This window comes from Austrofundulus limnaeus, unplaced genomic scaffold (genome assembly GCF_001266775.1).
Source record: "Austrofundulus limnaeus strain Quisiro unplaced genomic scaffold, Austrofundulus_limnaeus-1.0 Scaffold38, whole genome shotgun sequence".
Lineage (NCBI taxonomy): Eukaryota > Metazoa > Chordata > Actinopteri > Cyprinodontiformes > Rivulidae > Austrofundulus > Austrofundulus limnaeus.
Window position 1 is genome coordinate 2,866,266 of NW_013952440.1, and position 13,229 is coordinate 2,879,494.

At 39.3% G+C, this 13,229-nt stretch overlaps 1 protein-coding gene across 2 annotated transcripts in view; it reads right to left on the minus strand.

Moving 5' to 3' along the window:
- Nucleotides 1-1,233: 1,233 nt before the first annotated feature.
- pdgfbb (platelet-derived growth factor beta polypeptide b) overlaps nucleotides 1,234-13,229 on the minus strand; it is an 18,426-nt gene continuing 6,430 nt past the window's right edge. The window contains exons 2-8 of one of the 2 annotated variants that reach the window (XM_014006952.1): nucleotides 11,641-11,737; nucleotides 8,857-8,913; nucleotides 8,228-8,421; nucleotides 7,888-8,070; nucleotides 6,100-6,853; nucleotides 4,577-4,736; nucleotides 1,234-2,687 (exon numbers count right to left, since the gene is read on the minus strand). In XM_014006952.1, the coding sequence (XP_013862406.1) occupies nucleotides 4,594-4,736; nucleotides 6,100-6,853; nucleotides 7,888-8,070; nucleotides 8,228-8,421; nucleotides 8,857-8,913; nucleotides 11,641-11,737 (1,428 nt within the window). In that variant the 3' untranslated portion in view covers nucleotides 1,234-2,687; nucleotides 4,577-4,593. Of the gene's footprint in view, nucleotides 2,688-4,576; nucleotides 4,737-6,099; nucleotides 6,854-7,887; nucleotides 8,071-8,227; nucleotides 8,422-8,856; nucleotides 8,914-11,640; nucleotides 11,738-13,229 lie in introns of those variants that run through there. The other variant, XM_014006953.1, reaches the window with a different exon arrangement.

A 13,229-nucleotide genomic window follows, 5' to 3' on the forward strand; every position in this document is an offset into this window, starting at 1 on the left:
ATAAAGGAAGGTTAAATAAATGTATCACACTTAAGGCCAAACGTGGCCCAGCACAGCCTAAAAGATGTTTAATGTCTTAAAATAAGAGAATGCTAAAGCCAGCATTGATGATAAACTAGATCTCCCATAATGCATGTTGATTGTTTTACCCGCGAAACAACAGCCTGCCACCACTAGGTGGAGGTGCACAGGGTTTGAAAGTAGCTGGCAAAATTTGCCATGTAAAATCTGTTTTACTTTATTTTCAGCTACTTTTGTTGCAACCCMGTTGTAGTGGGAAGAATATCTCATTCATRAGTTGTAAATTCAAAACCTGAACACCCCTCTAGTGGGAATTCCCTGTCGGAAAGTGGGAGAGTTCAGAATTCAAGACGGCAGCTACTCACCACARCCCATCAGTGAGTAAATCTCTCTTACTTTTACTTTTAATGGTATTTCTGTATTGTTTTATTTCACATTTAATCAGTTGTTCTCATAGAACTTTCAGTGTTTACAAGAGGATGTGTTGAAACACTGTTTCTATGCAGGAAATATCACATAGAGCTGAGTTATTGTTTATTAGCGGTGCTCAGTCGTTGCGCTTAGATGAGGAACAGGATGTTTCCTGTTTAGTCAAAGGTAAACATGAAACATCAAAGTTAATGTCAGCTGGCCCTTTGAGGGTCACCCTGATGCTCATGTGGTCCTCGATAAAAAGGAGTTTGACACCCCTGGTTTAAAGGGATAGTTCACACCTTTTGAAATGGGCTACCATGAAAAGTTTATGGATAATTGATATATTCCCCTACTGTATAGCTTGTTGAACAACCTGGAACAATAAAAATCATGCTGTGTTTCATTCGTCTTAGAAGTCTTGACTTGGATCTGGGAACAACATCATACCTGATAATGTGTCTGTTGCAAGTCAGTAAACGAGAAGGATTTGCTCATTGACCAGGCTAACAGTCGATACGTTTCTCTGCATTCTGTTCATCCAAACATGTTTACTATAATTATAATTGGAAAGCACTGGATTACTTAGATCCAAATTGGATTAAATTTAAATAAAAAGGTTATTATTGCAGCTATTGCAACTTTTCATGCACAAATCAGCCATGTTGAATTTTGAGAACGAGGCAGTTGAGAAACCTCTGACTTTCCGAGTTGAAATTCCTACTTTTGAGGTGTTCCAGTTCATTTTTCTGACTTGGAAATTTTGACTTCCGAGTACAAATGAAACACAGCAAACTAACGGATCGTCTCAGTCTTATTAATCAAAAAGCCATTTATGACAGGAAAAATAAGTAATCATGACCTCCCCACAGAAATCCCACTTCAAAAGATTTGAACCATACTTCAATACACTAGGGTTAACATTGTCTTAAAAAACATTAGAAAATAAAAGAAACAACAAAGTCCATTTTAAGCACAAATTTTCTTAAATTCATATGAAAATAGCATTATAGGGCAATCATCACAAACATTCTCATTTTTTATCTTATAATAAAACAGACAACAGTAAGTAACAGTTGTAAGTTAGCGCATAACATTCAATAACTTAAGATGTTGAGCTGATTAAAGACTTTTGGACACAAAAATGGCCTCAGAGGAGGGTTTTTAAAAGTTGTTATAAATGTACAAGAAACAAACATAGCATCTATGTTTGCAAATCTTGTTTTCCTATTAGCATTTTATATCGAAAGGATTATAATTCATGAAGAATTTGCTTGTTTTCATCAACCCGAGACTGAAGGAAGACACACTTTTCTCTATTAAAAAAAGGACAAACGATTAACATACATGACAGATCTGTAGGTGTGAGCCCATAAACACACTCCTCAACAAACATACAACACAAACACACACTTATTCATGACACAAAAGTGGAACAAAGCACGGCGCTGGGAGGTCTCAGAAGCTTTTGATCCCTTATTCAACTCCTTTGTGCTCTGTTTGAACCCACCCCACACACCGAGGAGAGCCCAATCACTTACATCTCAGCAACGTGTTGTTTGCAGTATTTGTACAGAATGTTATTACACAGTAATACCAGACAAATAAATAAGAAACATGGCACAAACTGACACAGAAATCTCTAAGATGTTTTTCTTCAATATATCCATGTTAATCTCCAGTGTTTGTAATGAGTTAAACGGAAATGTGGTTAAAAAAGGAGATTTTTTTAACACAGATATTATGCTTTATGATGATTGTCTCAGATTATCGAATTTCAACAGTTAAATCCGTTTTATTTTTATTTTCCACCAAACGTTCTTTGTTTTCAGATTTGGCAGTGGTTTTCACAATCATCAAAGTTTTTTTCACCATCAAACCCCGTCTCAACTTTTGGTTCTGACATTTAAGTGCAGTTTCTCTCTGCTGATATCTAAACATGGATCCAGGAACAGGTCTGAAATTGCACTTTTCTCCACAGTTCAACAGCCACRAGTTGTTGGGTTTTTTTTTTGTCCCACTCAGACACCGTGTTTGAACACACTTCGTCTTTGAGCACCACCTTTGTAAAGAGAAGTTCCATCTTTTGTTTCTTTGCCTTTATCGGTTCTGCGGCGCTTCGTCCGGGAACAGTTACAGGTTCAGCAGTCATTAGTAGTGTTACTGAGGAGAGCTCACTGGACAAGCTGGTTACTGACAACGAATAAATACTTCCATTCATCTTGTTTTATCCTCAAATGTTCTCCAAAACGCTCCTGAAGACAAGAAAATCAAAGATGTTTAAATCCTTTTTTTATTTTACAAGGTGTGGATTTAACGTATTTATGCATGTATAATGCAAAAAAATGAGAAGGCAATGAGTTGGAGGTTCCTGGATGTGGGAGGATTTTGCGAAAGACATGATTGGTTGAATTGAATATCTTGGGTGGAGCCTGAAGAAGCCATAATAATTTAGGCCTAGTTCACACAGCAGCAATCCGATTTTTGCCCTTCCAACAATCTTAAGGACGCTCATATTGTGATGGCTCTAAAGATAATTTTAGCAGATATTCCTGATGTGTGTGGTGTGTTAAGAGCAATCTAGTCGGCTCGGAAGGACATCGGGACCGCTCCAATCACTTGTGGCGTTCACCTGAGAACAAACGAGTTCGCAGCCTGTTGAATGTGACGTGTAGCCTATCAGAAAGTGAGGTGACACAAACACGGAGGGGATTCCAAAATCCAAACGACATAAAAAAAACTGTCATGACTCACCAGAAAGTCCGCTGGATGTTGAAGTCATTTTGAATTGTTTTTTTCTCTGTTAAAAATAGTCCACAAATTATCAAGATTGTTTTTTTCTCTTCTCAAATGTTTATTTACTCAGAACTCACGTCCAATCTCTGGAGGTCATGTGACATTTTTCCTCTGACATCTGAATTCTCTCGAGATTTCGAGAAGCCTCGCGTGATTTCACRTCTGACATCTAAATGTTCATGAATGAAATCTGTTGGTGTGTTGTYTCTTGTTGTGTGGCTGTATACTGATATATCCATGATTTTATATCCTCATGTGTGGGGTCTCTCAGTCTTTGAAAAACAGCTGACAGTTTTAAAATCTTGCCRTGTGAACCAGGTCTTGGTTGGAAGAATGTCGTRCATGTGGAAGGAAGTGTAACCCTTCGGTTCAGCCTGAACAGCCCTAACCTGCCCGGATAAAAACTTTCTATTTTTGATTATTAATATTACACCAAATTTGAAGGAAATAAACATGATTTACGTGCTCACAATAATTTTACCATTACTATTATACATCAACAGTGTTGTACCAGTCAATACTTCATCTTTTAACTTCCCCTACAAGTCAATCTGACCAATCACRRTTTTCCCAAACTCTGCCCACACCCAAGTACCTCCCACTTAGTTAYGGCAGAGACCACTACTTGGAAAGATCTTACCTCAAAAACCATCCAWAAAGTTGGGGGGKGGTRKGTCATATTATACAYGGGAGYAAACTTAGACWGATTATTTGCTAATGAACTACCACAATAAATRTCAGTACTTTCTCATATATAACTGAAATATTGTGTCATGGGGGATAAATCATAATTTCCCCTTCTGCCCTCCCACTGTAGAATATGGTGTAAAGTTAAGCATGTCAACAACAGGAGTWGTGGTATTTCTTCATGTCAGAGGAGGAAGAACTTGGGTTTTTTTTCTTGTTAACTGCAGAGATGGAAAGAAGACTTGGAGGTCATAAGACCAGATTTGCTGCGCCTCAAAGCTATTTGTCTTACTAACGTAACAACCGGCTTTTGTTGTCGGACTGACCTGTTGTTGGACTGAACAATTTCCAGCAACATGCAGAAGCACACGCTGCTCCTCTGCAGCCTTTGATCATTTCGCTGTGACAAACATTTCAAGTGTGTCCTCAAATTAATCTATTTCCTCAACAGAGGATACTTCGCGAGAGGGAAGTCTGTATAAAATTAGGGTTAGCATTATACACGAGGATTCGATTTTTTATGCTTTTTAAGCTAAAAAAGAAATAGGAGGTCACACTGTACTCTATTGCTTAAGTGCATTAAACTTGAATTGTATTATACATGCATAAATACTTAATTTACTAAATACATAAAATATTTCTGAGTTTCCTGTATGCTCACCCGGCTTTGTTTCACATCTACATCAGCATCGCTCTCATAGCTGCCTTGCTCATCCGTTTGCGGTTCTTCCTCATCTTTCTCTTGATCAGGTTTGGACGAGCGGGGAGTCGGGGGCCCCTCGGGGCTGACGGCTGCCGTGTGGTGGTTGTAGATGTTGTTTCTGGTAGAAAAGATGATAAACACATTGAGACAGAAAAAGGATTTGGCGCTGTGTTTTAAATTTTTTGTATGAGTGTTTTTATGAATGTGTTTTATGAACAATGTTGTGTTATGTGTTGTTCTGTATACTTTAGTATAACAGTGGTGAGCACCAGCCCACTAAAGCGCAAATCCGCTAAATGTGGACATAAATATTTCATTTGCGCTTTAGCGGTCTTACTAATTTTTATAATTCATAAGCAGATTTGTGCTTTCTAAAATTAAAATGCAGCACCGCTAATAACTAATTATCTACCAGTGATCATTATCTTGAACAGCTGAAGYTATGGCTGTCAATGAATCACAACACACATGATCTATCCAACAGCACCCCTCCCAGATAAACACACTTATTGGAAACATAAACATCTTTGCTGACTGTTGCTTTTGGTCAGGGTTCTCATTTCCCACAATGCTTTGCATCTGCTTACGTAGCAGAAAGGCAATAGCAAAAACAGTCAACGTTTGTAATCCATACTAAAAATTTGTATGTATTGATTTATTTTACTTCACAATCGGAGCTCCTTTAAAAAAATAAAGTTTAAACGCTAGAGCTCAATACTTGATGTAACTGGTTGAAGCAACGGCGTTAGAGAAGTAGAAATGGTTTAAAGACATTATGCTGGTGAAGACTGACATCTAGTCGTCAACTGGAGCAACTACATGGAAAACTTTAAAATCCAAGCTCTTATTTTGAAGGGAAGATAGTTCTCCGTGCTTTTGTTTCCCATCACAAATCAAATCCGTCATGTACCCAGAATGCATCGCTTCAGTTTTCCAATAAACAGTTTTAAAATTACTTTATTGATGCTTCTTTAATGAAAAACTACAACAAACAAAAAAAAAAGACAAAGAAGCAGCCGAACTAGCAATGCTCATCAACTTTTTAAAGAATCAGCCGAACTAGCAATCCTCAACTTTTTAATTTTTACACCAGAGCTAAAGGTCTGTTTCAGGAACTCATYCCCAGCAATCGGCAGTTGTAGAATTAAGTTGTAAAAGAGTTCATACACCACTAGTTGGCAGTGTTGTGCGTATATTGTACATGAATTGTTGCCAGCTAGCAAGTGTCAAATTGAACTTGTGCTTTAAAATTAGCTTCTGCTAGTTTTTCTATGGCATAAATGCTTTTGAAGTTGCGGACCCAATTATTTTCATAAGTGCTTTAGAAATTGCAGAGCTAATTTTGGATTAGCGCTGCCCACCACTGAGTATAATACGTTCTATTCTATTCTATTCTATTCTATTCTATTCTATTCTATTCTATTCTATTCTAAATATTGTCTTATGATAAATGATTTATATAATTTTGTATTAACTTTTACCTGATTTGGGCGTGGTTGTATGCAGGTGATGTTTCCCATGAAGATGCTGCTGACTGTCTGTCTCCTTTTCTTTTAGTCTTCCCTCCTCCTCCTCCTGTTTTATTTTCTGAAGTCGCAGGATTTCTTTCTCTTGATCCAACCTCTTGTGCAGAAGTAGGAGCTCCTTCCTCTCCGCCTCCAACTTCTCCTCCTCGACCTGCAGCATGTGCTCCAGCTCGGGAGTCTCGTTTTGGCTCCTCCTGTCCTGCTCTCGAGGGTCTGGGTTCGGCTCTTTGGTCGGTCTGAACCTGCTCCTCACCCTCTCGATAAGAGTTTCCTTGCTAGGGCTGAACATCTCTTCAGGATTTTCAGTTACATGCTTAGAGAGTCCACCCGTGTGGCTCTTTGAAATTTTAGACGTGTCCTCTTCCCATTGCGGGCTGGCTGTCTGCGTGTCTTTGTTTCCTGCATTTCCATTTCCTCCCAACTTTACTTCCGCACCAACATCATCGGAGACCTCCACATTCTCCTGCTTCTCCGTTTGACGTTCGATCTCCAGAAGCTTAGTGAAGTTGTGAGCCCAGTGTGGAGCAAAGAGAACGGCCTCTTCGTGCTGAGACGGTTCCTCTCCTGCCAGACTGTAACCTTCTCCGGGCTGAAGGAAGGCGTCTGCTCTGGAGTTCCAGTGCTGCTCCAGCAGCTCCTCCAGGTGGGCCCTCTGGGTCTGCTTCAGCTCGTCTAACTGGTGAAGCTCGTCTTTGGAGTGCACCTTCACCTTCACAGGAGAAATGAAGTAAGATTCATCTCCACTCAGCGTGTTGGTCACTTTTAGCCACTTAAAGGGAAAGTTCAGATGCTCTGAAGTTGGAAAGGTTAGTTAATATCTTACCTGTTGTTAATAGCTCTTTAAACCAGTTCAGTTTGGAAATTGAATTTTGAAATAAACTGCTATTTACTTAGATGTTTGTTATTTGCAACAGCAGCTAACTGCAGCACTTCCTGCTCAGTGTGGAGCACTGTGACAGTCATGTTTTTATACTGCCAGAATAACAGAACTGCTATGGAATTAGCAAAATTGTTGTTGCTTTAAGACACTTTGGTCTTTGCCATGTTTGAACTGGCCAATAGCTCAACAGTTTGATCTAAATTATTCCATTTCTCCAAACTGAGGTGTTTTAAAGAGGTTAATTTATTATCCACAGAACCACACGAACTATCCCTTTAACTCTAACCCTGCATAAGTCACAAAACAAGATGTAATACAAGACTTGGGATTTTGTATCCATARCATTATGACCACTGAGCAACAGCACTCATATTATAAAAGGAAACATCATTTCAGCCTCTTCTTAAGATAAATTTTAAATCTGGAGATTGGATCAGTGTGTTTTCTCAAACAAATATAAGTGTATAAATGTCAGCGAGGTTCTGGTGATTTTACTATACAAATGCAAGAGAAGATCCAAACACTCTTAACTCTTAGCACCATCTTGCCTTTCACAGGAATAATACTTTAACATTTGCCGATCAATAACAATTAAAAGTCCCACAGCAGCAACCCTCCACTCCTGCAGAAGGGCTGAGAGCAATCTGTTAGAATCAGTYCACAAACAAACCCATCCCATAATCCACGGGAGACAGAGACCTTCGTGTCCTTTGTTCCTATTTTGACACTTTAGAGCTGTTTTTTTGCAGCTACTCAACATTTGGAGGGTGGTCACAATATTATGGTTGATCAGTGTCTTTTGCACAGACTTGAGTGCGGTTTTAAACAGTCGTTCATAAAACAGAGAGCAGTAACATCTGTACCTGCGTGGGCCCCTGACTGAGTGTTTGATTTCGATGCAGGTGGCTATGCTGCCTGCGAGAGGATTTCTTCTTCAGCTCGGGGGGTCTCTGAGTGGGCTGACATCTGCACTCCACATGATCCACGACTGACACCACCACTTTGGCATAAGTGGGTCTTTTGTTGATGTACTCAATCTTCATGACCTGGAGAGGGGAGGAGGAAGAAGGGGCGAGTCACTGAGAGCTGTTCTGAGTATAATTCACAGACAGCGTGTGTGTCAAGGGGCGTGCTTTATTTGTTATCTGTACAAGGCTCTGTTTAATCATATTATAATAATCCCACCCAAACATTCTCGTGTACCTGCAGATATCTAGTGTGTGTGGCGACGGGGATACACYGCAAGCTCTTGGTATTGCAGCAGCCCGAGCAGCGCTGCACTTCGACACACGGCGGCCACAGCAGGAAGTTGGCGTTGCTGCGGTCCAGCATTGCCCTGGTGACCTCCACCACTTCCGTGCGCACTTTACACAGAGCCTGCTGGGCCAGCTGGGCTTCTGAGGGATCAGACATGACTCAGGATCAGAGGAAATGACAGAAATGGTGTTGGGTTTAGTTTTGGAGTAAGTATCCTATAGAGATGTGAGTCACAGAACATAAATCAGCAATGTGAAAAGAGCGGAGAGAAGTAAGAGCTGAGTATGGCAGGCAGTTCTATCATTTAAGCTAGAGTATAGAAGTGCCAACACTCAGTTAGCTGAGACATTTTATTCAGTTCATAATCTCACACATGTTGATGTTATTACACTGCAGATGACAGGGGGTTAATGTTTCTGTCTGTGTCTGTGAGAGCATTTGTCTGCCATGTTAACAAAATAAAAGCATAAAAAAGAAACTCAAAAAGTTCTTGCTCGGCATGCATCTACAACTGAATAACTGGGAGTCAATCCAATTCAAAACAGGCTTGCACAAAATCTGAACTAAAAACTCACCGAGACTTCGTGGAGATCTGTGACCTTCATTAGCTGCAGCAGTCTCGTCTTCCTCATCTGAGACAAAAACAAATAATTTAATTAAGCAAACACATAAAATGAACACAAGTGAATTGTTTGCTGCTTCATATTCTATTTAAACCATTCTATCTTTGGATTTATATACAGTGGGGGGCAAAAATTTGGGCACCCTTGTTAATTTTATTGATTTATCTTTATAAATCATTGATTGTTTGGATAAAAGGAATCAGTTAAATATATCATATAGGGGACAAACACACTGATATTTGAGAAGTGAAATGAAGTTTATATGGTTTACAGAAAGTGTGCAATAATTGGTTAAACAAAATTAGTCAGGTGCATAAATTTGGGTACTGTTGTCATTTTATTGATTTCAAAACCTTTAGAACAAATTATTGGAACTCAAATTTGGTTTGGTAAGTTCAGCGACCCTTGACCTCCATACACAGGTGACTCCAATTATGAGAAAGGGTATTTAAGGGGCAATTGTAAGTTTTTCTCCTCTTTGCTTCTTCTCTGAAGAGTYRCAGCATGGGAGTCTCAAAACAACTTTCAAATGAGCTGAAAACAAAGATTGTTCACCGTCATGGTTTAGGGAAGGATACAGAAAGCTATCTCAGAGATTTCAGCTTTCAGTCTCCACTGTGAGAAACATTGTGAGAAAATGGAGGACCACAGGCACAGTTCAAGTCAAGGCTCAAAGTGGCAGACCAAGAAAAATATGGACTAAAAAGAAGTGAAGGATGTTGAGAACAGTCAGAGTCAACCCACAGACCAGCACCAAAGACCTACAACATCATCTTGCTGCTGATGGAGTCACTGTGCATCGTTCAACTATTCAGCACACTTTACACAAGGAGATGCTGTATGGGAGAGTGATGCAGAGGAAGCCTTTTCTCCGCCCACATCACAAACAGAGCTGCTTGAGGTATGCTAAAGCACATTTGGACAAGCCAGCTTCATTTAGGAATAAGGTGCCATGGACTGATGAAACTAAAATAGTTATTTGGGCAGAACAAGGGCCATTATGCATGGAGGAAAAAGAACACAGCACTCCAAGAAAAACACCTGCTACCTACAGTAAAATGTGGGGGTGTTTCCATCATGCTGTGGGGCTGTGTGGCCAGTACAGGGACTGGGAATGTTGTTAAAGTTGAGGGACGCATGGATTCCAACCAATATCAGCAGATTCTGGAGACCAATGTCCAGGAATCAGTGACAAAGCTGAAGCTGCTGAAGCCGGGGCTGCATCTTCCAACAAGACAACGACCCTAAACACTGCTCAAAATCTACTAAGACCTTCATGCAGAGGAACAAGTACAACRTTCTGGAATGGCCATCTCAGTCCCCAGACCTAAATATTATTGAAAATCTGTGGTGTCACTTAAAGAGAGCTGTCCATGCTCAGAAACCATCAAATCTGAATGAACAAGAGATGTTTTGTAAAGAAGAATGGTCTAAAATACCTTCAGCCACAATCCAGACTCTCATTAGAAGCTGTAGGAAGTGTTTAGAGGCTGTTATTTCTGCCGAAGGAGGATCTACTAAATATTGAGTTAAGGTTTTTTGTTTGGGTTTTTTGTTGTTGTTGTTGTTGTTGTTGTTGTTGTTGTTGTTGTTGTTGTTGTTGTTGTTGTTTGTGCCCAAATATATGCACCTGCCTAATTTTGTTTAACCAGTTATTGCACACATTCTGTAAATCATATAAACTTCATTTCACTTCTCAAATATCACTGTGTTTGTCCCCTATATGATATATTTAACTGATTTTTTATACAAACAATCAATGATCAATGATATAGGTAAATCAGGAAAATTAACAAGGCTGCCCAAACTTTCACACTCCACTGTATAAATATATGTTTTTGGTCATATGGATGTGTAAAAGTCCAAATGCACACAAAGATAAATGAAAAATAAAAATATCATAAAAATGTAAATAAAAAGATTTACTTACAATTTCAGCTCATTGATTGTTTAAATAACTACTGGTAATTAAAATGCATGTATCTCTGTGTTTATGTACCTTTTATTGTGTGAATTCTTTGCTGTAAAAACTTTTGTTGTATTGTCTGTTTGTGTWTTTTGTGTGTCTTATCAAACTAATTTTGTTTTTTATGAGCTATGAAAGATGAAACATGATGCAGCTGCACAATATTATACAAAACCTTTATGTAACAGATCAGAATAAATGTATTAAATTTAGTTATAAGATTAAAAATGGTATTTTGCAGATTTTGGTGTCTATTATTCTGTAAATTAAAGGTAATGATTGGGTTATTGTTATTGGGTTTTCTCAGTTCCTGAAAAATACTCATCTCATACCATCGTCTCAAAATACAGAGAAAAATAATTTTCAGTTGGCAAAAAAAAAATATTCCAAACTCTTTTTCCCCTTTCATATTGTTTACAGTTTCCTCAGTCATTAAACCTTATTTAGCTCACAAAGTATAAAACTGACAGTTTCAAGGTGAAGTGAAACAAAGAAAGTCCAGTAAAAATGACTCCATTGTTGTTTTAGTGTCTAGTTTATAAAGAGTGGGAATGATAAGCTGCTGTGTCGAGCTCTGTGTCTCCACATGAACTAAACATTTAAAACCTTCAAAAAAGCATGAAATTAAAAAGCATTTTTAGATTATTTCAATTCTTCTCACTAAAAGAAAAAAGCTGTCTGTAGACAGGAGGTGTAAATGAAACAGTTGGGTGTAAACCTGATGTTGTGTTTACAGAGTGCTGATAAAATCAGAAATCTCAGCTCTTTACCTACGGAGTCAGTGAGCAGCAGCAGCTGAAGGTCCTCTATAGAGGAAATGGGGCTGTTTCTAACCAGCTCCACCAGGGCTGCAGGCAAAACATCCCCCTGAAACACACACAATACATACTTTTATATAAAGTACACGTAAACAGGATACGGTTTTATGGTGTGTTTTGAACCTTGGAGAAAAAAAGTCAATGAAGATAATATGTGTTGCACATCTGTAGCCTACATGAGCAAACAAATGTTGTTATAGTTGGTTTTTTTGTATTTAAAATAATTTCTTCATTTATTTTAATGATGCAAACTCTTCTACAACTAAAATAAAAACATGGTTACCATTGCCTACAGGTTCAGGATTAATAAAGAAGTTGCAACAAATAATGGCTAAATAAGCTCAAATAATATAATTTATATCTGCAATCATGCATAAATCAAACTTTACATTTAACTTGATCACAAATTTCTTTATAAAAAATCTTACATTACTGTCAGGCCTTGTTTAGGAGCAGGAAGTACCTTTTTTAGATGTATTTTTTAATAAAACAACATTTGGCAGTAATTTTTCCTTCTGATCAGATATTTCCACTCAGTGTAGAAGTAAAGCAGGCAGCAGCTCTGCACGAGGATTGTAATGATTCAGTTGTGGGTTTTAACCCCTCCTCTGTGGTCTTTAATGGGGGAAGAGACGAGCCGGAGTGTGTGTGTGTGTGTGTGTGGGGGGGGGGGGGGTGGCTCAACCAAAGCAGACACACAATGGTCACTAAGAGCAGGGTGAATGACTATTGGCGTTGTGTCCTCTCATCTGCTAACATTTAGGGGTCAAAGGGGCAGGGAACGAGTCAGGAAGTGGGGGAAGGAGTGATACAGAGAGGATGAGAAGAGGGGAGGTGCATTTGGGAAAAAGAAGAGGAGGMATAATAGATGAATAAAAGAGTGATGGATCAGACGTGGGTCGAGGCTCTTCCTAACTCCGGTTCAAACGCTAGTGGATGAGCTCTCCGTGCTTTGTTATCTCACAGAGAGAGGGGGGTGTCAAATCAAAATGTGCTTTAGGGAAGGCAAAAAGTCACAAAAGTTTTATTAAACCTTTTTTTTAGTCAACAAACTGTGTGATTTCATCCAGCTTCCATAAAGTGCAGAGGCAGGCAGCTGTCCAGGCATGAACATTCCATCGATGTTTTCTCGTTATCAGTCGGCTTTTCTGGGAGTCAGATCATCCAGCAGGGAGATGCTCGCTGTATCCCCCCGCCCCCTCTGCAGAGCGGCCGATGCCCCCCTGAGGTCTCATCATGATCATTTCCTCCCGTTTACCGATGGAGCGAGCCAGCCTGCCTGCCTGCTCAGCTAATCGTTTCTGCTGGTAATTACAGGGTGTGCGCCTTTTGTTCGTGTAGTGGTGCCGGCTGTCATTGCAATTTGGGTTTGAGCAGGAAATATTAAATAAGCACTTCAGCCACTACAAACGAGGTGACGCAGATCGGACAGACAGAAAATGGAAACGGGCTTCATTAATGATGAACAAGAATGTTTCTGAAAGGTGGTCATACTGCCCACGACTCAAACATCGACTTTCTTCTGTGAAGCTCAGTAATCA